The sequence below is a fragment of the Talpa europaea genome, assembly GCF_964194135.1.
Source record: "Talpa europaea genome assembly, chromosome: 13".
NCBI lineage: Eukaryota > Metazoa > Chordata > Mammalia > Eulipotyphla > Talpidae > Talpa > Talpa europaea.
In genome coordinates, this window is record NC_140080.1 from 79501113 (window position 1) to 79528442 (window position 27330).

A 27330-nucleotide genomic window follows, 5' to 3' on the forward strand; every position below is an offset into this window, starting at 1 on the left:
AAGATACAGGCAACTCAGCCCCGTGGAGACCAGGCTGAGAAATGGCCCAGCCTAGAGAGTGAGAGCACTGCAGTTCTAGGCTATTCTGTGCCACCAAGACTTTGTGACTATGGCTAAGTTGCGTTGTTTCTCTGTACAGCGGGGTGCAGCGCCTCATGCCTGGCCTGTTTACTCCAAGAGGTTGGAGCACAGATGCAGTAGGATAACTTGAGAAAGGGATTGGAGCATAAAACTCCTCCCTCAAAAAAGGGGCAACTTGGGGCCTCCCTGGTGGCACAGGGGTTGGTTAAAGACAGCACTATCAAGCTATTGCCAGCCCCTGCAACAAGAGTTCGATCCCCGGCAGGCGAGGGAGCAATCCACATGGTGCAGCAGACCTCTCATGCCTCGCCTGCGTTCCCCTCAGCAGTGTATTTCAGTAGATCCACCTGTTCTGTTCCCTACTCTGTCCTTGGTGAATCCTCTCAACCCAGCACTTCTGGCTTATATGTATGCATAAGTTCTTGTATGCATAAGTAAATAAATCTTTAAAAAAGGCAGGGGAGGGGGGCAAGTCCCTGCACACTCAACCCCTCCCCGTGCCACAGGCGGGGACACACACCTCTGGCCTTGTAGTACTCATGTTCCAGTTCCTCCTCGTCATCTTCCGAGGTGTAGTTCAGCAGCTCCTCCTCATACAGGGCTAGGAAATCAATGTCTTTCTTTCTCCTCTTTTTCTTCTGGGGCATCATTTTGCCGGAACCCCTTTCCCAACACTCACTGGCTCACAAAGTCACCTCTTAACACCTCCCTGGACCTGCGATCTCTTTCCCAGAGCGCCCAGGTCTAGCTAAGCCAGAGCCCACACTTAAGAGCTCGATGCCCACAGTCTCCCCCGGCCTGTCTGGCCCCTGAGCAGAACCTCGGGGCCCTAGCCCTGCCCTCCAGTCCCTGGGGCCCCTCTCTGCCACCTCCTTGCTGTCCACCTCCTCCTGCTCCTGGGGTTTCTCCTCAGGCCTCATCACTTATTCATGGGGACTGAAGCAGGCTGTCCTCCTCCCCCGCAACCCCCTCTCCTCCCTTCCTGGGGAGTCAGGTGACATGCAGCCCTTGGCATCTATTTCCCATCTGGCCTCACAGCAGGGGGAGGGGGCCTTGAGATCCCTCCAGGTTACCCTGGGAGGGTACTTGAGGGCCTCCCACCATGGAGAACCCCCTAACTTGATAACCCTGAGGCCGTGAAAGAACCCCTCAGCTTGAGGCCTTTCTGAGGCAGGCAGGGCCCTGACTTGCCAAGCTCCTGGTTCAGAGGCCTCCGTTGTCCATTATTCAACAGTCTGATCATCTTACAGAGGAGGCCAGGTTCTCACTGGGTCCTTCTCATTTTCTCTGTTTCCAGCTCCTCGAGATTGCTGGCTCCTGGAAGTGGCCATTAGGCAGGGGGACCTGCATGATGAGCACTCAGACAACCCACAAAGTGTTTCCTGAGTCATAAGTTGGATTCGTTGCTGAACCAGGGCCAAGGACGCCGGGGATCCCTCAGCGTCCTAGGTGAGCCGTCAATGCCCACACAGCGGGAAAGATCAGCCAGCACCTACTCTAATCTTCTTTTTTTTTTTTTTAATTATTTTTTTTATAGAGGCATGTTTATTTGTTTATTTGTTTGTTTGTTTGTTTTGTTTGCACATGCACTGGGTACAGCCAGAAGCACAGGAGGGTGAGAGAATTCACCAGAGCCAGAGCGGGGAGCAGAGCAGGCAGAAGGACCGAAGTACACTGCTGAGGGGAGCAGCGGGCGGCAGGAGAGGTCTGCGCGCCATGTGGGACCCTCCTCTGGTGGCCGGGGAGCAGCCGGGGATCGAACTGGCGCCGCAGAGGCTGCGGGCAGGTTCGCAACCCAGCGCTCAACCGCTGCGCCACCGGGGAGGCCCCAGCCAGCACCTACTCTAACTAGCTCCCTCCATCTGCCCAAAGTGCTGTTGGCACCTTTGGTGAGAGAGCAAATCCCTGAGAGCCCACCCATGACACCAACTCCCCTTGGCCCTCACTTCCCCCACCACAGCCCCACATGGGGGATTCTGAGTCAGACCAGGGGACCAGCGCCCAAAGGCCCCCCTCCATCCTCCATCATCAAGGGAGCTTCCCTCAGGACTGCCTGGCTCCTCTCCCTTGTTTGTTTTACTCATTAAAAGTCTATTAAGACACTTAATTAGGACTTTATTAAGATTTCTTACAACTGGAGGTGGAAAATGTCTATGTAAATCCTGAAATGCTAGAAAAACTCTCCTTCCCCTGTCCTGGGAGGGCAAGGCTGGCAGAACTGGGCCTGATGCACCAAGCTCCTGGCCACATGGCCTGACAAGTCCTGGTTCCATGTCCCACCACCTCCCCTTCCTAGTTCTGAGTCTCTTCCCTACTAAGATGCTCTGTCAAGGTCAATGTTTCCTAGAGTGTGATGCCAGGAACACCTGGATTTAGACTTTCTGGAAGAACTCATCAAAATTAAAATTTCTGCCCCAATCCCAACCCCACACTTACTACTGAATCAAAATTTGTAAATATTGAAACTGAGGAGTGTATATTTTCAACAACTTTCCCCTGGAGGGGGGTTACGTGTACTAAACTTTGAGAGCCATAGTGACCTAGACCCTCCCAGGCGACCACTAACTTGAGCAGCTCACCTGGGCTAAGGAGACGATTCGCTAGCTCCCACCCCCGGGGTTGCAGAGCCCCAGTTGCACACTGAATCATGGAGGATTTTTAAATGCTGGTGCCAGGTCCCACCCCCAGAGATGCTAATTACTCCTCCTGGAGAGCAGCCTGGACTTTGGGAGTGCCCCAAGCTCCCAGGTGATGCTAATGTAGTCATACTGAGGACCACTGCTCTGCCCAGCTAAGGAGGTATGCTAACCTCAGCCTTCTAGAAGCATCCTATGTGCTTTTGTGCTCTGATCCAAAGAAGTGACTCCAAGGGAGAAAGGTTGCTCAGGAATGGCTGGAGGCACCTCTCCCTGCAGCCAGCCAGAAGCAGCTTTGTCCCCGCCCGGCTCTTTAGACCACCCAGGTCCCCACTCCCCCAGGAGAAGACTTCTCTGACCCTAAACATATTCACTCAGGAAAGATCAATATCACCTCTTCCCCTCTTTCTTCTTGGGGACTGCCCTAGAGCCAGCGCAGTCTGGAAGGGGAATAGAGTGAGGCTTAATTGTGGGTGACGCGCGCCCCCTGCTGGCAGCATGTGGTTTGACCTCTGCGGTGAACGACACGTGGGTCCTTTAGGAAGACACCTTGCAGGTGTCTGCGCAATGACGGGACAAAAGCCGTTTTGCATAAGGATCCATTCAGAGAAAATAAATGAAGTGTTCATTTTGCATGATGGACCAGTCAGATAAATAATAATAAAATGTTTGTTTTAATGTTTTTTTAATTGGAATCAAAATATTTTAGAGGATGTCATGGAATTAGAACTTGACAACAGAGAGAGCAGGGTCTGAGACAACACCACATAGACAGGGACAGGAGCAACAAGAACCCTCAGACTGCTCGTGGCTGTGTGAGCTGCTGCAGCCACTTTGGAAAAGACCTTCTTATAAACGCTTTTGTATAAAGCTGACCAGACACTCTCAATTCAACCCGAAATTCCACTCCTGGGCATTTACCTAAGAGCAATGAAATCTATGTCCACACAAGAGCTGTATGTGACTGTTCATTCAAGCTGTATTCAAAATAGTCAAAAACTAGAAATAACTCAGACACCCATCAACTGGCCCATGTTTGTTCAGCCCTAAGAAAGAATGAAGTAGTGGCACAACTACGAGGTAGAAGACTCTGGAAAACATGATGCTAAGTGAAGGAAAGCAGTCAGAAAAAGCTGCATAGTGTCTGATAACCTTCTGTGGCATTCTAGAAGATGTAAAACCAGATCAAGGGCAGTCCTGACCACTGTCCTGACCTCCGACCCAAGGTTAGTGTGAGGCCCCTGAACCTGGCTGGCTGGGAATGTGGAAAAGGGTGCTTGGGCAGACTTGCAGACTCGCCTCTCACCCCAGGCAAGTCCTGTATCTGAGGAGAGGTAGAAGGAGGCCCCATGTCCCCAAATCTAGGCTTAGTGTGACTCCCTGAACTGTGCAGGGTGCTTAGCTAGTGATAAACTGGCTTCTCATCAATGAGGCATGTTCACCCATTGTCCGCTGTAAGCACATGCGTGTGTACACACGCAAGATGAACCCCTGTGTCCTCCCCCTGCTGCTGAACCGATTTTCCTAATGCCACTCTCCAGCTCTAAAATACTCACTTGTACCTCAGTGCAACCTAATTTCATTAACCAGAATTCTGGATTGCAAACATCAGACACTAACACTGACCAATTTAAATAGAAAATATATTTTAAAGTTAATGGAGAGAAGGGAGGCCTCATAATTTCTCAGAGGGCTAAGAACCACATTTAGGGCCTGCACCTTAGAAAGGAGGCGTGGTATTGTGCGGGGTGAGGACCCCACTGCCACCAGTCCTGGACCAGCATGGACTCTGCTACTTTCTGCCATTCAGAGAGCAGAGCTTGTGCCTCTGGTTGGATAAGCCTAAGTCATGTAGCCATCCCTGCTTGAAAGGAGGCTGGCAAGTGAGTGTGGAGCATTTTCACCTCTTCTATTGGGAACTGTACTGCCCCCAGACTTTAGAAGGGCCTTCAGAGACTGGGATGCCAAAAAAATAATGAATGTCAGGCCTTCCTGGTGGTGCAGCAGGTTGAGCACAGCACTGTGAAGCTGTCCACAGCCTCTGCAGTGTGGGTTCGATTCCTGGGAGATTGACACATGGCACAGCAGACCTCTCCTGTCGTGCCTGCTGCTTCCCTCAACAGTACTTTCAGTCTGTCTGCCTGTTCTGCTCCCTGCTCTGTCTCTGGTGAATCCTCTCACCCTCCCGCGCCTCTGGCCTGCTCTTGTATAAATAAAAAATAAATCTAAAAGAAATAAGTTTTTTAAAAAAAAAAAAAAGTATGACCAATGTCCATGAACACAGGACAATTCCAGCTCCAGCAGCTGACCTTGGTGGTCTCCTGTATTTTGACCAAGCCTCCCCCTGGGGAACCGATGCTGTGGTTAAACAGCAGGCATCTCTGCTTTCTAAGCAATCCTGCTGCTTTCCCTTGGCAAGCCTTGGTTCCTTCTGAGTACAGAACTAGATTGTCTGTTTCTGTATCAGTCAGCTGTACAACAGACAGCCACAGCAATCTCCGTGGTATCAGCATCCTTGTAGCTCTGCCCCAGGATTGGCTGAACTTGACTTTGGCAGGTCTGTTCCATGTGGGTTTATTCACGGCCTTGGTGGAAGGGCAAGGAGGAGATGACCTTGACCAGCTGACCCACTTGAGGCCGTGACTCACCCCACATCTGCTAACATCCAAGCAAAGCAACATACACATGGCTGAGCTCAGAGTCCAGGGTTGTAATGCCACATAGCAAAGGGTGTGGACACAGTTGGAGCCAATAATGGGGAGCAATAATTCAGTGGATCCCAACTCCTTCTCTCTTCCAAGTACGTCCTTTCTATCCCCAGTGCCTAGTAGAATGTGACCCTCAAGAAATGTTAAATGATTGATTACATTGTAAGTGTGTGCAACGGGTGGGGGAGTAGACAGCTCATGGAAGAGAATCTGGGGCTCTGATTGCCTCTCCCCACCTACCATGTGCCCTGATTTCTCACTCAAGGGAGTTGGCAGCTTGTCGAACAGCTCAAAACAAGCCATCTCCTGTTTTGGGCCTGGGGGCGGGAGGATGCAGTGCAGAGTTGTGAGGTTGGTGGTTTTCTTCTTTCACTGAAATGTAGGCAGACTGTCCCTGACCACCCTGGAGCACTAGAAAGTCACACCTCAGCTGCTTCTGGCCCCTCTGCTCAGAGCAGCCAGTGGGATTTTTCTTAAAAATAAATGAAACCATGTCACTTGCCAGTATCAACGCTCTAATGGTTTCCCATGCCCTTAGAGTAAAATCCTGAGCCCTCCCCAAGGCCCCCAAGCTCTCTCCTCCTCCCTCTTTCTGTTCCCTTCCTTGCCCTGTTTCCCCCCAATCCTACACCCTGGCCCTAAAGGGTCTCATTGTCTCCGTGGAGAGCCTGTCACACACCCCATTGTCAAGGGGTTATTGTCAAAATCTGAGGGTTATTTTCCCCGTAGACCACATCTTGGGAGTCAGACCCTCTTAATTCTCCCTCCCCACTGTCACTGCCTCAGTCCCCACCTTCCTCTTCTCACTGGGACCAAGCCCCCCAGCTGGATGTTCAGCAAAGGCCTCCCAATTTGCCTACTGAGAAAGAATGATCCCGGACACTCTCTTCCCTCTGATTCTGTTCCTTTGCCTACTTATTCTGCTGAGGGGGCTCTCACTTCTGTTCTTTTGTTCCTCCCCGGTCCCAGGATTCTCCTAACTGGCCCCAGAAATCCCACACTCCACACTGCAGCCAATGGGAGCTTTGGCAATGTAAATCTGATTGCACCCTCTTCCCCCTTCAAGGGCTACCTGATGCTCTTAGAGTCAAAACCATTGCGATGGCCCACCTTGCCCCACAGGGTCTTGACTCTGTGCCTCCCACTGTGTTCCTCTCCCCTCCCTGAGAACACCCTCCCCCAGGGTTCCAATTTCCTCCCCATGGAGGACCCTCTGCCTGGAACTGTCTCCCCCACAACTCCACCCCAGCTTGCACCCAGTTAGCCCTTCCCCTCCCCTCTTAATCATGGCTCGGCAGGGGGGCACCCCTTGGGGATCATCTCACCTGACCCAACCTCTTGCATGCTCCCTTGTAACCCAGAGTCCAGGCTCAAGAAATACCTATTGAATGAGTGAATGAATGAATGGACAAATCGTGTGCCTCTGGTAAGTGTTTATTAAACAAATAAACTACATTCAAGTTCTGTCCGCTCCCCTGCTCATTAATACATTCATTCAAAAATCTCTCTTGAATTCCTACCTTCCTGACCCTCAGCTCTTTTTCTTACTATGATAAACCAGAATGCAGTGCCCAGGCCTCAGGACTGCCCCTTAAGCCCCTCATTGCCTGCTGTGTGTTTGCTGTTTTACAGTTATCAGAAGGAAACATTAAGCAGCTTGTGGCTGGCACCAAAATTCTAAGGTGGAAGGTGAGCCTGGGGGATCCCAACTGGAAAATGCTCCAGACAGAAAATGGCAGAATGTGTCCTGCACCCAATGGAAGCTGAGAGCTGAGAACAGAGAGGCAAAGGATGGAGAGGAAGAAGAGGAACTGGAGAGAGACCAGGAGCAGGCAAGGCTGGGCCAAGTGGCAGGGTCACCAGTGGGACCTGCTAGCTGGAGACCCCTGACATAGCACATGACGTTGATTTCAGGAGACTGTTTCCCATCTCTTCCCACACACTCACAGGTTCTATGACCAAGGAGATCAATAGCTGAGCAGTCAGAAAACAACAAACAGAAACGTGCTCAAATGCAGGCATCTGAAGGCAAAGGGACCCTAAAGATGCCAGGCTCTGGGAGTTTGTAGATTCGGGCAGGAAGACTTTGGACAAGATGCTAAATTAGGGGACCCAAGCGATCTCCTTACATCTCGAGAGGTGGGCGGGCTCCAATCTGTGGATTGCACATGAATTTTTTAAAATGCTTTATATATTACTATTTTAAACACACCCAAGGAGACTGACATTGAAAGAACATTTTTCAGTAAGAGGGTAATTAGTGCTCAAATGCCTTTAATGCGACTGAGACCTTGACAGAGCTGCTTTGCTTCAAGAGAGGCAAGTCTGTAGCTAAGGGGACTGTTTGCAACTCTGAGAACATCTCAAGCCTCACCTGCTCCAGGCAGCCCTCCAGCATGCTCACACCCTCCTCCTCCTAAGCACCCCCACCATCGGTCTCTGTCCCCTGGTCTTGGGTACTGTCGATGCTGGATGTGGCCTCTGAGCACTTCCTGTGAGTCCACTACTCCCTGCTCAGACTGCCCCTCCTGCCAAGAACAGGTGTCCTGATTCTGTGTACCCTCCAAGCTACACAAACTTGTACCCCTGGGCCCATGAGCTCCAGGCAAGACCTCCAGCCTCTCCTTGGACTGTGCTGCCTCAGCGCCATCCCCAAACACTCAGCCACCGTCAGACTCTCAGCTAAATGAACATTTGACTGGTTTTATTGGATGTAAATTGAGGGCCTTTCAAATACAGTGACAGATACAAAGTACCCTGATTACATTCTGAGGCATAAGTCACAGTCATCACTTCAGAATCACTCAAGGACAGCCACGCGCAAGCTGGAATTAAGCTACCCGAGTCTGCGAACTCCAGCTCCGGAACACAATTTGCATGAAAATGAGCAGAGCCAGCCCCCTCCCAGCACTCTGCAGGGCTGGAGCTTCCCTCCGGGCACACTCTGTGGAGGGAGGGAGTCAGGGAGGAGAGAGGTTGTGCAGCCATCTCCAGCTCCACTCACAGTGAGCTTTTCCACGTCCGGAAAAAGACATTCGGGTCTCCCTTTCCTGCTCCAGTGGGCAAGGCTCAGGGAGCCCAGGGCCGCACGGCCCAGTCTTGGGAAGGGAGGACAAAGGAACTGGGGGCCGCAGAGCAGAGGCGGCCACGGGGTCTTCGCACAAGGCTGCCACTATGGGAGGAGTTGGCACCCCTGACCCCTGAAGCAGACTCCTCGGCTGCCTTCCGCCTGCACACAGTCCCCAGGCAGGACTTTCTGGAAACTGACCTTCGCCAGGTTGTGGCCCAAAGCAGACACGGGCAAGCAGGCCAATTATTCCTACTGTCCCTCTGCGGACCTGCAGCGTCTGTCCTGGCTTCATCTGAGGAGCGAGGTGGCAGGCAAGGAGCTAGCTCCAAACCCACCACCCAATAGCCCATGGTAAGCTCACTGAGATAAAGTGTAAGCTTAGAAAAAAAGCACAGACAAATATTTCACAGTTCCAACAACACGGCTTGGAAGCTTTATGGCTTTCTGAAAGGAGGTTAGTTACATCTGGAAATGGAATCTGCAGGCCACCAAGCCCTAAATGTGTGTGCAGAGTGTGGGACCCCCCCAAGGAGGACCAGTCCCCCCCCCCCCATCCAACAACTTCGGATGGAGGGACTTGCTGGGAAGTCAGCCACAGAGGGCTCCAAGAGTCCTGCTGAAAAGGGGCTGGGCGGGCTGGCAAGAACTCCTCCAGCCTCCTTCCACATGGCTGTAGCACCTGGGGGCCCCATCACCTAAAGCCAACTCCCTCCACAATCCCACTTTGCAGAACTGTGGCCTTGGGTGACTATCTGTCAAGTATGACCACCGCCTCTCCCGCCCTAGCTGGCACTGCCACCAATGCTGCTGGGTCTGGGCTCCTGCAGCAGGCCCCCATGGAAGTGAGCACCAGTAGGCCCCTCCACACAGATGCTGGGCAGGTTGGGGATGAGGCCAGAGGAAAAGCTGGGCCTGGACCTGACTCCAGATTTAGCCCAACAACCCCAGAGAAAAGAAAGCAGAAGGGCTTTGGGGGCCACCTCCCCCACCCACTGGGGGAGCTGGGGCACCCACACCAGAACTCAACCCCCAATCCTGTGGGGCCTGGGGCCCACCACTGTCACCTTTCTGGGCCTTTGTCAAGTAGGATATTACTCTCAGTTTCCTCACAGGGTCCCTTGAGACCCACTGAGAACACAGATGGCGAAGGTATTTGCAGGGGGTGGGGGGGGGGGCGGGGGGGGGGGATCATTCTTAAATTCAAAAATAATCCCTGGCTTGAGTTACTTCACAGTCACTGCCTGCCATCCCTCCTATCCTGCTCCCCCCACCCCACTCGCACTAACATAACCACCTCACAGTGCAGAGGGCAGAAAAGGCACCACCGCCTACCATGCAGCAAGTTCCCTTTGAGGCAGAAGACAGAGGGCCACACCCCCTCCTCTGGACCCTTATTCTTGCAGGAGGGGTAGCAGGACACAGCAATGTTTAACCAACCATTGATCCTGCAAACATCAGAATATGAACCATTTACCTACCTGCACTTCCAGGGAACTGAGGGCTGGTCGTGTGGGCCAAGATGTCTAAGAATCGCTCTAAGAGTTTGGGGCTGGAAATCATTCTACAGGGTGTGAGCTGTTCCCCAGCATCTTTCAAGCAGCAGAGGGAGAGTTGCTGGTGCCTTTTTGTGCCTTTGCATGGGTGTGGCCCCCTCAGGGTGAAATTGTCTGAATTGCTTCAGGATCGGGGACTTGGTGGATTAGCTGCCACTTCTTACTGTATCTAGCACCGGTCACCAATCTCTTAGTTTGCTTTATTATTAGAAACCAAAATCAAGTCTGCTAAAATTGAACTTAAAATTAAAATGAATGCCGTGAGGGGTTTGCTGTTACCAAATGTTTGGTCTTTGATACAGAACTTTAGAGCATCTATTTCAAAAGGGCTCGAAATTAATTTCCCTTCATCTGAGTCGTCAGCTACCTGAGGACGAGGGGCGCTTGCTGGGGACAGGCTCCTGAAAAGTGAGGTGTGCTTTTACCTCGTTTCAATAAAAAGTCACACTTCCTCCCTTAACAACTCTCCACCACAATCTGGGTTTTGGTAGCCTGTGGCCGCATGCTGAATTCTGGGATACAGAATATTCTGAATACAAGATTCTGAGCTGCCCTGGGCCCCAGGCTGCCTGGGAGGGTTGGGGGGGTGGGTATCTGCAGAGGGAAGGGACAAGGACTCATCTCCAGGTGGAGGGAAAGGAGATTGAAGCAAGAATCAGGTACTGACAAGTTGGTTTCAACTCCAGCAAAATTAAAGGGAAAGAAGTACATGAAGCAACGGGATGTGACCCTTGCCTGGTCACAGCACCCTTTCCAGGGAGGTTTCCTCATCACCTCCTGTGTTTTGATTCCCATGGGGAAAGGGAGGAACAGAATGTTGGACCCAGACTTTCACCCCTAGTGGGCCAGGAGCACCCGTGCTGGAGAACACAGCACAGCACCCTGATCTGACCCCAGCACCAGTGACAAGGTGACCCTCAGCAGGACAGGACAGGGCTGGTCCCCACTCCAGAAACACCAGCCCCTGAGCTCTCATCACAAAATGTATCCTAATCTGGGGCACAGACGAATTCTTCACGCAGGCACACCTGCGCCTCCTAACCGAGGGAGAAGAAATCTATGTAACTTCACTTTCAAAATATTTCATGACGTTTATTTAAAGGTTTCAAATATCCAGAAAAAGAATATCTCTTGGTGCTTTTAAGAAGGCTCAGGCCTGAATCAGATTCTCCCCATCCGCAACCAGGAAAAAATACAGCACAAAACCAAGCTAGTTCAAAGATCATGTAGAACAGCCACCTTCACATGCAGTCCCCGGACCTGCATCAGCCTGGCTCAGGAACTGTGGTTCCTGCTAAGCTCACCAAATCTGCCTGGGGGTGGGCCCAGAACTTCTCACCAAGGGCCACTGATGCAGGTTCGGGTTTGAGAACTGCTGGTGCAGAATAGGGGTCTCAACATTGGCTGCAAATTAAACTATTGCCGAGTTTGAGAACTCTCAGACTGGATCAGAAACTCTGGGGGCAGGATCCAGGCCCTGGCATTTCTTTCTTTCTTTTTTTTTTTTTTCTTTTTTCAAAGATGCATTTATTTATTTATTTATTTATTTATTTATTTATTTATTTATTTATTTATTGTGGGACCCTCACCGATGGCTGGGGATCAAAGTGGCGCTGCAGAAGCTGCGGGCAGCCTCACAACCCAGCGCTCAACCACTGTGCCACCAGGGGAGGCCTGGCATTTCTTAAAGCTCCCAGGGTGAGCACCCGCTTCTTTAGGGCAAACAGTCTCAACCACAACGCAAAATAATGACTTAAGGACACACAGGCCTATCCCCAGGCCAACTGAATCAAACCCCGTGAAAAGGTGAAGATCTGGCAAGGGGCTTATTTTCAAAAGATCCCTGGGTGATTCCAATATGCTCGCAAGGGCTGAGAATTCCAGAGGAAATCAAACTTTGAACCCAAATCTAAGAAAAGGTTGGCGAGACAGTCTCTGATTGCTGAGTCATACAGTACCCGCTCACACGCTCTCCCCTCTCCTCTCCCTCCCTTCCTTCCGCTGCCTTTCCTTTCTTCTTTGAATGAAAAGAAGATTCAGAAGCAAATATCCAAAGGCATAAAAGGTAGGCAGGGCTGGGCCTCTGGGTCACCAGCTGGCCAGCTGCCAGCAGAGCAAGACCAAGTCTGCCTTGCCCCTCGGCAGAGGCACCAGGTCGCCGGAAGTCAGGGACCACACACACGGTGCAGAACAGAGCTTCAAGGCAAAACCAAACGTCACAATATTATTATAGGGACACCGCAAACATTTACTGTCAGCGAGAACAGCTTTCACTTCAGCGATTCTATATGGATAAGCCAATCACAGAAAGACAGAAACTATGACTCCACTTAGGTGAGGTGCTAGGGCAGTCAACCCACAGAGATAGAAAGCAAAAGGGTGGTCACTGGGTCTGGAAGAGGGGGTGAGGGGTGTGGCCCCTTCCTGGGATAGAGTTTTTGTTTTGCAAGATGAAAAGTTCTGGGGATCAGTTGCACAGCAATATGCACTTAACACTACTGCAATGGGCTCTTAAAAATAGTCCCCTCAGCAGTGCTTTCGGTCCGTCTGCCTGTTCTGCTCCCCGCTCTGTCTCTAGTGAATCCTCTCACCCTCCTGCACCTCTGGCCTGTCCCAGCTCTTATATAAATAAATAAATCTTTTTTAAAAAATGGTTAAAGTAGTAAATTTTATGTTGTGTGTATTTTACCACAGTAGGGAGAGAAAAGGTCTTGGATAGTGTTGAGGCCAGAACATATTTTGTAGATGTTACAGATTCCTGAGCAGTTAAGTTTTGTGCTAGGCTAATAGCAGGCTGTATTTTATATTTATGATCATATTTATAGAAGACGCAGAGGCTGCGTTGTGTGCCAGATTCTGGTTTTTACTCTTTGTCACTTAATACTCCAGACTGAATTTCAAGCCAGACTTCACCACTCACCTGGCAGCAGCCCCTGACCACGGGGAGAGCCCAGAGGTGCTTGAGGGCCCCCTGGGGATGTCACCCATGTTGATTCCCTGGCACCACATCCCTGCCCCAGGTTCTGAGCCAATAGGCTGGGTTTTAACAAGCACCCAGGGGATTCTGATTCTACCCTTTGAAGAAAGCCCTGCTTTCTCAGGAAGCCTGGTAGGAGGTAATCAATGCCCTCCAGGGGACAGAAGACACCTGGACTTTGGCATACCCCTCCCCCCCCTTCCCTCACCTACAGCCACACTGGCCCCGCCCACCTGGGGTGCCCTGGCTGTAGGGAGAGAGGCCACAGCGGGTACTGAACTCAGCAGCACCACCTCACAGCCCAAGCTCCTAGTCCCCACTCTCATCCGCATCTGGAACAGACATTTTGCAGAGCTCAGCTTATCTGTTTTCCAGCCGATAAATAAAGCACTTTCCACTTGGTTTTGAGGCTGGATTATAAATCCCTGGTACACTGTGACCCAGCCTGCACCTCGGCAGAGGGACACAAGGGCCTGACAAATCTGCAAGGTTGTGAGGGAAGGGAGAGAAAGGAAAGGAAGAAAAAAAAAAAACATCTTCCCTTCTTTTGTTTGAACTAAACAAAAGAGAAAGGTTTGTTAGTGGACCAGATGCAGATGAGCAAGATTTTAATAAAGGGAAGCAAGAGATGGGGCGATGGAGCCAGCAAGCCACCCAACACAGACATTTCAGGTTCCTGGGCCCCAAACTTCCCAAGGAAAGGTAAGGAGTTTGCTTAGCTCAGTGCTTTATGCACAGAAGGTACTAGGCCAAAAAAAAAAAAAAAAAAAAAAAAATCAACACAGGACTCTTATGCTGACAATACAGGGTGTTTCTCAGTTTATTAATGGGGTCTCCCGAACTGCTGGTGTCCACTACGTTACCAGAGACCTCCTTGCTACAGTAAACTTGGCTGCCTGTGCTGGGGCCACAGAGATGAACCAGATACAGTGCCTCCCCTCCGGGAAAAGACACGGAGACGCCCATGCATCCTACTATGAGGTTGTCCTTCTGCATCAGAGAGAGCTGGGGAGAAACTCAGAGGAGAGAGTGCCCGGCCCAGGTTCACAGAGGGAAGGCCTCGGCCTATAACCCGACATCACCTGCAAAAGTGGCTGGGGAAAGGGGAAAGGAGGGGAGACAGCGTTGCTGACAGCTTGTGCAAAGGCACAAGGCCCGGAGTGTGGGCCTGGGGAGCAGGGAGGTGGCAGGAAGGTCTCTGGGAGGTGAGTAAGCCAGTTTAGGACATGGCCCGCAGAGCTGGGTGAGGAATCTGGAATACACAGTACAGCCAGACAGAGGGCTCCCCCAAAGGTGTTTCTAGAAGGTTGTTCTATGGAAGGAGAAAGATGAGGGTTGCAGGGAGGAAATGAATTCAAGGGATATTCATGAGCTGTGACTGGCAAGGTTTGGTGAACAAATACACACAGAAGGGAAAGGAGAAGGAAGAGCCGGGGTGACCGGGTCTGGGACTCAGTGGCCAGGGGTGCGGTACCAGCAGCTCCTGGACTGCTGGGGAAGGAGGCAGGGGGAACCTGCACTCCTGGGGGTCTAGTTTGTGCCTGGCACTGATCCCACTTAACCTTCATTGCAGCTGCTGAGGCTGGTGTCCTGGCTTCACTCCTCAAGTGATGAACGAGCGTCCCCAGGGGTTTCGGCAGCTCGCAGAGGTCACCCAGTTAGTAAGTGTCAGGAGACAGCTTCGAGTCCAGATTGAGGACATGTTGAGGTGAGAGGTGCCGCATAGGCAGATGTTCCAGAGCCACCAAAAACCTGCTTCTGAAGCGCCAAGGAGAAGTGGCTTTCAGGTCAGGGGGTCAAGATGCCAGGACAGACAGGAGAGACTTGAAACTGCGGACAGATGGCATTTCTGCAGAAATGCTCCTAGTAAAAGAACCCTGAGAACGCTTCGCAGAATCAACCAGGGGGCATGAGCAGGAGCATTCAGACAAACAGGAAGGAAGTGGGGGGGGGGGAGTTACCAGAAAACACAGAAAGGGACTCAAAAAGGCAGTGGGCCCACCCTGTCGCATGCCATGCGGCTGTCAACGATGAGGCCTGAGACCATCCACCGCTTTGGCAATTGTGATTATTCTCCGCCAACCCTGGGAACTCAGAACCCACTCCCTGCATGCCCTCATGCGCCCCTCCAGCTTCCCAGAGCTGGGTCATGCCAGCACTCAGCACAACTCCTACGTGCACTGGGAGACTCTGGGTTCGGCCTCCAGACACCCCCACCAATCCACAAGCTCTAGGAGGCCAGGGCTGCCTTTGCTTTGTCACCAGCTCCCTGGCACCTGGGACAATGCCCAGCACAAAATGAGCACTCAATATATATTTTTGTTGAATGCCTGAAGCCAGTTCTGTGTTCTTCCTCAGTTGTCAGAAAGCCCTGCTCTGTCTCCTCCCCAGGCTCAGCAAAGTCAAGGTGACCAGCTCCTCGCCAGGCACTTAGCAGCAGCGTTGCAGCAGCAGCAGCACGGCTGAAACCGGCTCAGAGCCCATGGCTGACCTTCAGCCACCTTCCTTTCTGCTTGACTAAGCACCGAGTCATGTATTTATTGCTGCAGCCTTACAACCCCAGAGCAGTGGGATTTAGCACAAAGGAAGATACATAGTTGTGTTTCTTGTGGGGAATTGATTCCCCTTAAATAAGAATTTAACTGGTCACCTGTACCACACAATGGGGCAGTGATAGGACTGCGAGGGAGATGGTGGGGGCTTCTTGAGCTAAAGCCTGGATCTTTCTGAGTTTCTGGAAGTGTTTTCCCTCCCAACACTGACTGCAGGAGAAAGGTCGGCCTGGAAGTCAGGAAACTAGAGGCCATGTGGCCATGGACAAGTCCCTCAACAAGTTCTCACTTAACATGGACCTTTCTGGGCATCTCTCCTACCTGCAGAATGTGGTGATGGCCTCGGCTCCTCTCCCGTGCCAGACAGCATACATTCTGTGGGTGGGTTGGTGCTGGCGCTAGAGGTGGGCTGGGGTGGGTGGGACCAGGATGGGGTGGGAGGCACCTACCTCCTAATACCATGACAGCCTCTAGGACTTGGGATGGCTCCAGAGTGTTGTCCTTGGAGCAGGAGCCAGGACTGCCCTGCAGTGCCTTCTCTGCCGGGACCCCTCTTCTTCCCACCCTTTTGCTGCTGGCTGGGAGGTGGCTGGGACTGAGGCTCAGAGCACAGCCACTAGATTCTACAGACCTGGGTCAGTTTCCTCCACTGGGGGCCTATCACTGAATGGCTCTCAGCCTAGTCTCCTCACCTGATAACGGGAGCCCTCCTACTTAAGAGGATCTCATGGTGATTAGAGGAAAAAATGCAAAGATCGTGCTTGGTATAGGGCCTGACACCGAATGAGAGCACAGCAAATCTTAGCTATTACACTATATAAATACTACTTATGGCCTAGATCCACACATCATGAATACCTCCAAGAAAATAGATTATAGAGACTATAGAGATCTTTTCTAAGCCTCTAGTTAGAGAGATGAAGAAACTGAGACTCCAAGGAAGAGGGGGGATTTGTCCTAAGGCCCCAAGCAGAAATAGGATCTGGAGTCAGAAGCCCCAATTGATGGGATGGATCCTTATCTGCATCTCTAGCTCCTCCAAGGGGCAGACATCCCTGGGCTGTGAGAGCCATTGTGTCCAACTCACCAGTTTCCAGCCCCCGACTCTGCCCCATCTGGAACATAAACATTACCCAAAGGACTTCTACAGCAGGAACTTGGTGGAGCCCCAGACCTGACTTGACCCAAGTCACTTTCCCTGTTCTTGATCTGTTTCCTTAAGTGGGATAAAGTGGTATTTAAGAGTCTTCCAATTCCACAGTTAATCACGTTTAAACAAGGGGCTGGGAACCTCAATTAGCAGGAATCTGTCCCAGGCCTTCCTTCCTTGGGAGAAATAGGCAGAGCCCAAGAAAGCACAACCATCCACTGCCCTGGGGTAGTTTTCCCGATTTACCAAGCATTTGGGCCTCCTCTGCTGATTGGCTACTTTCCTGTTCTCCAGACTGGCTTGAGCTTTTCCCAGCTGGGCATTCAGAAGGAAGGTGAAGGGTCAGCATCTAGGACAGTGTTACACACAGAAGACAGGCTCCATAAACACCCGCCAACTCGAAATACAGATAAAGACGTTCTGCTCAGGGAGGATCCCTTATTGGGAGCCTGGAGGCTGGGCACACCTGAGCTCTCCCCTGTCCCTCCTGGATGGACCTACAGCTCTGTATGTAAGATGAGGCCCCGGGTGGAAGGTGCTGTCCCTGCTGTGTGCTCAGTTCTTCTTCCTCCCCTGAGCTTCAGCAGGCAGCCTGGAGTCTGTGTGTGGTCTGCCCTCCACTCTGAGAAGCAGAGGCACTGACTCCATTTGCCATCTTGGCCTCCCAAGGAAGAGGCTTGTGGGAATGAATAAGGGATGGAGAGAGAGAAGGAGGAAGAGAAGTGAGGAGGAAGGGGGATAAAGTCCCTCTGACACTAAGGTCCCATGGTCCCACAGAGCCAAGTACAAGGCAATTCCCCAAAGGCCTCTACCAGGCACAGCCTCATTCATGGTGGAAACACCTGAGGGAGAGCAGAGGGAATGAACTTCAGAGGTGAAATGACTTCTGAGCCCCTTTTAGCCTGGGCACGCTACTTTCCCAAAGTGTAAGCCCCATGGGTGCATGTATGAAGTCACACCTTTACAGTTCAAACCCTGGTGATGCTGGTGTCGCCGGAGACCATCCCCTAAGCTCACCAGTGACAAGTCAGCACTTTCAGCCTGGAGCCTCGCGGTTCTGACTCAGCAACATGAGCGAGCAGGATTCTGCAGTATTTAGGAACAGAAAGAGGAATGGCTCTTATATAAATAACTCCTGGTTAAAACAGAGCTGGAAATAAGGAATCAGAAAGGAAGCAAATTGCTAAGCACTTATTGAGTCGATAACATTGGCTTGAAAACCTTAGTGCAAATGGCTGGTCTGGTTTATTTCCTTCTTGTCAAAAGATCAAACGCAGGATTGAACCTGGAGGCACCAAGACTGTGTGAGTCTGAGGATGTGTTTGAAGGGCCGAGGCTCTCGGGAAAGATCCTAACATGCTGGCCTTGCATCAGATGTCACCATGTCACTTAATGGACTCGGTTGGTCGGGTGACTTCCGTTGATAAGTCCCTGAGCCACTCTGAACACCTGGCTGCTGGCTTGGCCTCTCAGTTCCGAGATTCTAGATAGCAACTCCTGGCTGAGGCCTTGGATTAAAACTCAGGAACCTGAAAGTCTGCATTAAGCCTTGACCATGCGCACATGCCCCTTCTCCTGCCTCTCCTCCACCTGGGACTCCCTTAGCTGCCAAAAGCCCGCTGAGGTTTGTGCTCTCTCAGAAGCTAACATTAAGTGGAAATGTGCTTTATTCACTTGCAATGCCCAGGGTCCCCCATCTGGAGGCCTGGCCTGCAACAGGTTACCTGTGGGCAGAGCAGAGCTGTCCTGGCCCCCATCCCTGCCTCCCGGCCCACAGGATCCTCACAAGACTGAACTACCGAGGGAGTGACTGCCTGAAGGCCAGGCCTGGGCACCGCCCGGCGCCAGATGCAGAGGAGCAGCGAGGTTCGGTTGCCGGGTGGCCGCGCAGGGCCTCCGCCCTCAGCAGCAGTTGCAGGTGCCGGTGTGCACGCGGAGGATGCCCCGGCTGTGCAGGTGCAGGAAGTTGAAGATCTCGGAGGGCATGGCGTGGAAGCCCGGGCGGGGCTTGACATTGTCGTAGTAGTGGTGGGTGATGTAGAGCCCCGAGGGGTTCATGGGGAAGGCCCAGAAGCCGAACAGGTGCACCTCCTCGCAGAGCTCCAGCGCGGCCGTGACCAGGATGAGGCCGGTGCTGATGCGCTTGGCGCGCACCCCCAGGCTGAGCCAGTAGCGCGACACGTTGACCAGGTACTGCGGGTGGAAGTAGTAGACGGCCTGCGGCGACTGGAAGTCGTCCAGCACGTACTTGACGCGGATGGACACGTCGGTGTTGCGCGTGTTGTAGAAGGCGGGCAGCAGCACCGACGCGTTCTCGTACACCTGCAGCACGCGGTAGAAGGGCCGCCGCCACTTCTCCAGCTTGTGGAACCTGCGCAGGGCGCAGCGAGTCAGACAGCCAGCTCCCCGTCCAGCGCCCTGGGGCCCCTCGCGGCCCCCACAGGGCCACCCCTGCCCCTTCATCTCGGTCGCCCCCGCAGATAAATGTGCAGTCCTCCTGGGGACAGCTGTGTTTTTGTAAGTGGGTGCAGGAAAGGACAATGTGGACCCCAAATGGCAAACATGTAGTGTGTGGCTGCAGGGGGAGGGCAATGAGCAATCCAATTGGGTGAGGGCGCCCCCTGGTGGACGCAGAGGGGCAGTGGCCCGAGGGGGAGCTTTCCCGAGGGCCCTTGGTCCTGCACCTGTACTGTCTTCTCCAGTCCCCAATAAGGTCACTAGAAGTAGCTCTGTCTCCCAGCCCCTCCTCCCTGTAGCCCCTCCCTCACTTTCCTTTACATGAAACTGCTCTGGGTTGGCTCATCTCACACCTGTCTGAACGCTCCTCGCCTTGCAGATGCTGTGTGTGCGCCTGGGCAGCTGAACTGAGCCCCACTCCCGACCCCCACCCCATTGGCCTTCATCTGCCTGCAGGTGGGCAGTTTAACACATTAAACCCACTCCCTCCCTCAAGTCTCCCCAACAGACTCCAGGAGGGGAGTTGAGGGCAGGTGAGATCCTTGCGTGAGGCTTTGCCCCAGTACTGCCTGGACACCAGCCTGCCCGGTCACATCCTGGAGAGCCCTCTGACCCACCCCTTGGTGAAGACACTGGAAGGAGTATAATGCAGGTCACATACATAATTTTAAGCATTCTAGTAAGCACATTTAAATAAATAGAAAGAAGTAGATGAAAATCATTTTTATCTTTTACTTAAAGCCAGTAGACTCAAAATACTATCATGTCACATGCAATCAGTATAAAAAATTAATGTTCCTTTTTTAATATTAAATCTTTGAAATGAGGTATATGTTTGATGCTTACAGAATGCAAGGAATGCAAATGGCACACTCAGCCTGGACTAGCCACATTTCCAGTACCCACAGCACACAACACTAATGGCACCCACATTGGGCAGCACAGGTCAAGAAAGAGGGTTACTGACCTCTCTGTGATGATGCTGGGGTTCACAGTGACCACATCAGTCTTCACCCCCACGTCCATGGTGTACTTCTCTGAAATGGGGGGTAGGTTGCACCTGCAGAGGAGACCAGGCAGTACAACCACATGTGCTCAGTTATTCCAGATGGAGCTGGGGCACAGGCGCAGGGAAGCAAGGGACAGTGGTCATCTATACGGGCCAAGGAAGCCAGAGGTGGCCAGGTGATAAGATAGTGAGCCTCCCATCAGGCTCTGGGACAGCCACAGGCATAACCCCAGATTCAGAGACAGAGAAAGATACTAGAAGATGCTCTGCTGTGGGCTTTGAAGGGACCCTGAGTTAAGGAATGCAAATGGCCTCTAGGATCTGGAAAAGGCAAGGAAACAGATTCTCCCCCTAGGACCCCCAGCTGCAGCTCTGTGACCCATCCATTTTAGTGTAGTTCAATGCATTTTGGGCTTCTGACCTCCAAAACTAAAAAATAATAAGTTCGTGCTGTGGCAATCTAGTAGGTCATGCTAATCTGCTACGGTGGCATTAGAAAAGCAACACAGCCTTTAAACGAGCAAAAGCTTGTTTATGTCCTCAAGACAGGGAGGCTAAGAGGAGGCAGGGGAAGGAACTACATCTGCCTGCAATGGCTTTGAGAGCATTTGGTGCCCAGAATAGTGATTGGTTGACAGATATTTGCTTAATTGCTTTACTTCCTACTTACGTATCTGGTACAAACATTCTGTGTCGGCAACAAATATTACAAAAGAAATGAGTAAATTGTAATTTATAAAAAAAGATGTTAACCGGGTCAATGTTGAGGTTGCAAGCAATGTGACACAAGCACCACCTGTGCAAAGGCCCTGTGGTGGGAAGAAGCATAGAGCATCAGGGAGTGATTGAATCCTGGTGACTGAAGCACAGAGCAAGGTATGAGCTGAAGGCAGGGAGGAAGCAAGGAGCTACACCATGCGGTGCCTGTGCTCCACAGTCTCAGGCAACTGAGGCAAGAAACTGTTCTTTTGGATTCACCAGATCACTTTAGCAGAAACACACGAAGTGCTTCACAAATGTCACCTGCTTTAACTCTAGTGGCCTGAAGAGGGAGATATTTTGTATTACTTTTCCCCATTCTGCAGATGAGAAGAGGAAGGTCCTGAGTAGCATGCCCAACATTACAGAGCTTAGTAAGTGGCAGAACCAAGATTCAAAGTCAGTTAGCCTGGCTGAAAGCCCTAGCTCCTGCTCCTTCACCTGCCCTGCCTGAGGTGAGCAGAGGGCTGAGAATATGCTGGCACGACAAGTTAGCCGTCCTTGCTCTGCCAATCCACTGGCAACTGCCAAGACTGACCCCAGGGGACCAGTGACCCAGGCACAGCCAGCTTCTGTGGTTCTGTGGTTAGGCAGGCATCTGTGGTTCTGGGTCTGGCTCCACGATGTGCTCCACCTGGCCTCAGCCTCACTCCCAGGGTGCCATCTGCCTGTTCCTCCCGAACGATCCTTCCCACTATTCTTGCTGGCAGATATGGAACAGGACCCTCCCTAGTAATATGCACACTGGGGGGTGGGGGGTTGAAATAGTCTTGGCCCATCTCCTGATGAGTTTAATGGGGGAAATTTCAAGAAGTCATGTGCAGGCCCCCTGAAACTTCCACTCATGCTGGGTCAGTTTCCACCAACTCGCTCTAGAAGAAGCAGCCAGACACCCTTCCAAGGGTCACCCAGGCCAGCCTGGGCATGAAGGGCAAGTTCAACCCATCCCCACCAGGTCTGAGTGGCCCAGTGAGATAGCAGATCCACCATCACACGACCCCACTGCACTCGCAACCCGGGACTCTTTGCTTCATGCTTTTCTTTTCAACCCATCTTCCTCACTCAAGCAAAGACACAGAAGGGAGCAGCACATAAGGAAGAAGAAATCGAAGGAACCGTTTCTAGCTTGGTTAAGGCCAGGGTGCAGCTGATATCGGTGTTAGCCACAACTGCCCTGGTTCCCAGCAGTGCTTCAGGAGGCTAGAACCCCGTCAGGGAGGCGGCTGCCCAGAGAACCTCGCCGACAGATCTGCAGGCCCCTCGAGTCCCCAGCATCCTCAGATCCGTGCTGCCGCTTGCTCCCACTCTGCAGATGTGGACACTGAGGACCTGAGAGGTTCAACCACTTGCCCACAGGGCAGGGCTAGAGAGGAAGGGGTATCGCAGAGCAGCAGGGTCCTTGGGATGGGAGTGGGGATTAATTCATCAAACAAAAGGCAACCCTAGCGCACTGAAGGGGGGCCTCTGAGGGACGCACGGAGCAGGCGGGCAGCACGTGCAGATCCAGGTGATTCTTTTTACCTGAAGACAAAGTCAGCACTGTTGATCTCCCTCCCGCAGCGGCTGTTCTTAAGGATGCCTCCGTTACCCACCACGGCACACTTCTTAAACTGGGACCGGTAGTACGGCATGTCCTGGGGGAGACAGGGAAACAGCTGTCAGGGCCATGCCCGCCTTCCCCTGGGTGCCCTGTGCCCATGTCCACCTCTACCAGCTCGCGGCCCCACGCCAGGCTTGGAGGGAGTGTAGGGGCAGTGGAGTGGGCACTCCACTTTGCAGTTGAGAGGAAAGCTCAAGAAGCATGTTCTCAGATCCATGGGCCACTAAAAATGAGCTGGAATGGGACTCCTCTCCATTCAGTCTTTCTCATAAGCCGTAAGATGCCTCCAGTTTCCAGAGAGAAGAGAGAGCAGAGCTAACAGCAGCCCTGGACGGAAGCTTTGGTGTTCCCAATGTCCGGAAGCTTTATGACTTGGGTATACATACATTTTCCCATGGCTCATGCAGCTGTTCTGGGAGATGATGGCAGCAGAGATGGTACAGGGGACCCTGGCTGGGGACAAGGGCACCAAATCCGGTCCTCACCCCTTTCAGCTCAGAGTGAGTTGCAGACTCTCCCTCTGCTCTGCAGGGAAGATACAGATCTGGGGCAGGAAGGTCATGCCATCCAGGCCAGATGCCAGGATTTGGCAGGGGCAGGGATCAAGGGGTGGGCAAGAGAGGCCACATTAAAGGGGAGCAATGAGAAGCTGGGACACCTGGGGTCTCTGCAAAGAAGGAAGCTTGAGCCAGGGGAGCCCAGGCCTTACCCTGAGTGATGATGGCCTGATAAAATGCTGCCAGTGGCCAGCGCTTTGACTTGTCACACCTCGGGTGGCAGGGTTGTCTTAGTCTGGGCACTGGCTGCCCACAAAGGCTCCCTGGGTGAACTTTCCAGGGACACAGGCAAGTTGGCAGGAAAGGCAAACACTCGCCCAAGAGGGAGGAGACGTGCTCCTCCTCTGGGCCACAATCCCCTCCTGGGCAACCTGATACCAGGCGGAGCTGGGCGACCACGTGATGCAAGGCGGGTGCACAGACCTGGGGTCAAGGGTGGGTGACACATCCCTCTTTGCCCAGGAGCAGGGACAGTGCCCAGAATGTGGACTCTCACTCATAAGCACACAGGCCTGGACACCCTCATCAAAGGACACAAATTTCATCCTGACTTTGCCCCTTAATGAAGTGTGGGGACACTGGACAAGTTTCTTACACTCTCTGACACTCAGTTTTGTAAAATTTGCTACAAATTAAAATTTTGTAGTTTGTAAAATCAAGAGTATAATGTGCATTTCATGCGATTCAATGAGATGATGCAAAGCAGATCCTCTTGACACTCCCGACCCTTGTCACGGGGGCCGACCTGGGCACTGGAAGATGCTTAGCGTCTTCCTGGCCTCACCTCATGAGATGTCAAGAGCACCCCCCCCAACCCCGCAGTATGTCTGCAGACACTGTGAAATGTCCCCAGTGTCCTTGATGAGACCTGCCGGTGTGCATGCAAAGCCCAGTGCGCCACTAGGCCCAGAGGTCCCCAGGGGAGCCGGTTGCTGTTACTTCCCATCTCCCACACCACCAGCTGGCCTGCATGAGTGGTCTAGTCAGCCCCCAGGCTGACTGCTAACTGCCAGACGGTGTCATGGGGAATCACACAGAACGGGATTGTCAGGAATTAGGCTAATCTGAAGGAGACGCTGCATAAACTGTCCTTGTCATAGTCCATTTTCCCTGGAGGGACAGGCCTAGGGAGCCAGTGGGGGGAGGTAAGGGTCTCACAGCCAGAGGGGAAGATGCTATTTGACAGCTGAGGGGGTGAGTGAGGGAAGCAAACTTGCTCTGGAGAGAGCATCAAAGGTTCTTATTTTTCATGTCCGTGTTTCCCAAACTTCTGTAAGTCAAAAACTTCCTGCGATGCTTTCTGAAAATATAAATTCCTGGGCTCCATCCCAGGCCCACAGAGTAAGAATCTCCAAGGTGGGGGTAGGAGACCAAGAAGTTGTATTTTTTCATAAATCCAAAGAAATATTCACCTTTATGGTAGGTTGGGACCTACTTCTAGAACACATGCTTGCACTGGGGGAAGGGCGTGAGGGGAGCAAACTGTAAGCCGCAGGCTACCTCTGACCCACCACCTATTTCTGGATGGCCCTCCAGTTAAGAAAGGATTTTATAATTTTAAGTGGTTAAAGAAAAAAAAAAAAAGAATACATGTGGCATGTAAAAAATTACATAAAATTCAAATGTCAGGGTCTACTAGGGCTGAAGTGGTATATGAACACGGCCCCACTTGTGTGTTAGCTCCTGTCTGGCTGTTTTTGTGCTAGAATGAGAGTGGTGAGGGATTGGGACAGGCACCATTCGGCCTGCAAAGCCTGAAATATTTGCTATCTGGCCCTTTGCTGAGAACAGCTAGCAACCCTTGCTCTAACCCCCTGGACCTCAGCAGTGCACAGCCCAGTCCTCTTTGGACCCGGATGTCATAACCGAGCTGGTGTCACCCACTGCGGTGCCTACATGAGATGCAAGTTCACCTGCTGCCTCGGGTTCCAGGCTTTGCAAGCCCCCCCTTGAGAAGATGGCTCACACCCCATCATCCTCGCTGTGATGTGATGGGCCTCTGACACCTGTCCACCTGCAGCTCTTCCCCAGTGTTCCCCCATCCCTATCCCAGCGATCGATTGTACCAACACACCCTGAATTGACAGAAGGCAGGTTTTGTTTTACTAGTATTTCCCCCAAATCAGGGCAGGCAAGGCCCTCAGATTTCATCCAGAAAGACCTGAGCGCGCCTCCTCACTGCATTTCTACAAACTGGACCCGCTGAGTCTGCTCTGGGCTCGGCGCTCCCCAGGAGGCGGTTACGAACATGTCCATCCAGAGAAGCTTCCTCCTTTTCAGACAGTAACCATCGGATCAGCTGAAAATGCAGGCTCCGGGCCCCCCTCTGAAGCCTGATGCAGCAAGAGTCCAGGGTTCTCCCCTCGTGGACCACTCATTCTGTGGTTTGCCCATGATGGGGGGTGGGGCCCATGCAGGCCTTGAATGAACAGCTTACCCCGGCCTTCTTTATGTGAAAGAAAAAAAAAAAAAAACTGTATCTTAAGTCTCTGATACTTTAAATTTTCTATTTTAAGCAGCTAAACCTATTTCTAGTCTAAACGTCAGGGTTACAAATAAGGAGACTGAGACTTTGAAAGACACAGTGACCACCCAGGTCATCCAGTACACAAGCAGTCTCAGCGCCTTGCTTTGTCTTGGCTTGTGAGCTCTTGTGCACACATCTGTGCAGATGTTTTGGGGGCACAAACGCTTGGCCACGCTCCCTCATACCTTCAGGATATTCTCTGCAGAGCAATCCTGTAACATTTTACAACCACTTTTTTGCCTAAAGTCACACAAACCATAGCCAGGCGGCATTCATTGTGCCCAGGTAGGACAGAGAACGGCCAGCTAGGACCAGGACGGCTGGGCACTGAGGGCAGAGTGAATGATGGGCATGGCCACATCACCCTGAGTTGGCCTCACTGCCCCCACCCCCACTCGAAGCAGCACCTTCGGGAACATGCGGAAGATCTCCTGGTTGATGTGGTAGATGCCGCTGGTGTCCACCTCATACTTGAGCTTCGTCCCCAGGGGAGTGTTCTTCTGGGTGGTGAAGAGAAAGGAGGGGGCGTTGCAGCACCTGGACAGAGTAGACCTGTGGGCAGGAGACAGACAGGTGCAGGTGAGCAGAGGCCTGCACCGTCCTCTCCCACCAGCCCTCCCACCTGCAGAGGCTGCTCAGGGGCTGCTCAGGCTGCCCCTCCCTCTTTAATCACTCCCCCCAGTGCCCAGGGTCTTCCCGCCTCCCCAGGCCCTGGCTTTTCAGGACTAGGCCAGGTTTCGCCACCAGCTGCCCTAGCCCCAGTGACCACACTAGCCTCCGAAGGCCTGGTGTCCAGACTGGGTGTCGTCCACTTCATGACCAGCCAATCCCCTCCTGCCTGAACGAAAGCCCCTGGCGGCAGGAGCCCCGCCTGGCTGGCTCCTGCATGATGTTGGCCAGCAAGTTGGCTAGCTGCGAGTAAGTCCTGCCTCCTTCGGGCTTCCCTCAAGGTCTGCTAAGTGTTCCATCCACAGCTTTGGGAGAACTCGCTCTTGGTCCAGAAAGCCCAGGAGGCTTGGGGCCTCCCTGGTGGTGCAAGGGGTTAAGCGTCAGCACTGTGAAGCTATCCACGGCCACTGCAGCAAAAGTTCGATCCCCAGCCAGGGAGGTGACCCACATGGCACAGCAGACCTCTCCTGACTAGCTGTATTTCAATAGATCTGCCTGCTCTGCTCCCCACTTTGTCTCTGGTGAATCCTCTCACCCCTCCCCCTCACACTTCTGGCCTGTACCCCAGTTCTTGTATGCATAAATAAATAAATCTTTAAAAAGGAAAGAAAGAGAAAAAGGAGGGGAGGGGAGGGGAGGGGAGGGGAGGGAAGGGAAGGGAAGGAGTTTGTGGAATGAACTTTCTAGAAAGTTCACTCCCGAGGTCGGGATAGAGACTTGGGTCATTAACCTGTGTCAGACCCGGATTCTGGTTCCTGCTCTGCCCACCAACTCTGGGGCTCCCCTAGTTCTCTTCCTCTCTCCGGCCTCAGTTTCCTGATCTGCACGATGCAGTCTTGACTCTTCTAGCGCTGACCTCTGTAATTCTGTGATTCCAGTTTGCCAAAGCCAGGAAGGTTATGCAAATTATTTTTATGACTTTATCTCTTGCAGGAACTTGGCTGAGGAGTTCAGCTGATAGCTGGACATAGGGAGAAGTCTTTCCTGTGAAGGTTAGTCTTCAGAACATGACTGAGGCTTCTCAG

General features: G+C 52.3%; 2 protein-coding genes across 6 annotated transcripts in view; both read right to left on the minus strand.

The window, feature by feature from the left end:
* The window catches only part of LOXHD1 (lipoxygenase homology PLAT domains 1), a gene marked incomplete at both ends in the record, with an annotated part of 125188 nt that extends 124457 nt beyond the window's left edge, over positions 1-731 (minus strand). For all 3 annotated transcript variants that reach the window (XM_084252107.1, XM_084252106.1, XM_084252105.1), the window contains one exon: positions 602-731. In XM_084252107.1, coding sequence (XP_084108233.1) covers positions 602-731 — 130 coding nt within the window. The remainder of the gene's footprint in view (positions 1-601) is intronic.
* A 17898-nt stretch (positions 732-18629) lies between these two features.
* ST8SIA5 (ST8 alpha-N-acetyl-neuraminide alpha-2,8-sialyltransferase 5) overlaps positions 18630-27330 on the minus strand; it is a gene marked incomplete at both ends in the record, with an annotated part of 60344 nt that continues 51643 nt past the window's right edge. For all 3 annotated transcript variants that reach the window (XM_084252043.1, XM_084252042.1, XM_084252041.1), the window contains 4 exons: positions 18630-19098; positions 20152-20244; positions 22474-22586; positions 26044-26188. In XM_084252043.1, the coding sequence (XP_084108169.1) occupies positions 18630-19098; positions 20152-20244; positions 22474-22586; positions 26044-26188 (820 nt within the window). The remainder of the gene's footprint in view (positions 19099-20151; positions 20245-22473; positions 22587-26043; positions 26189-27330) is intronic.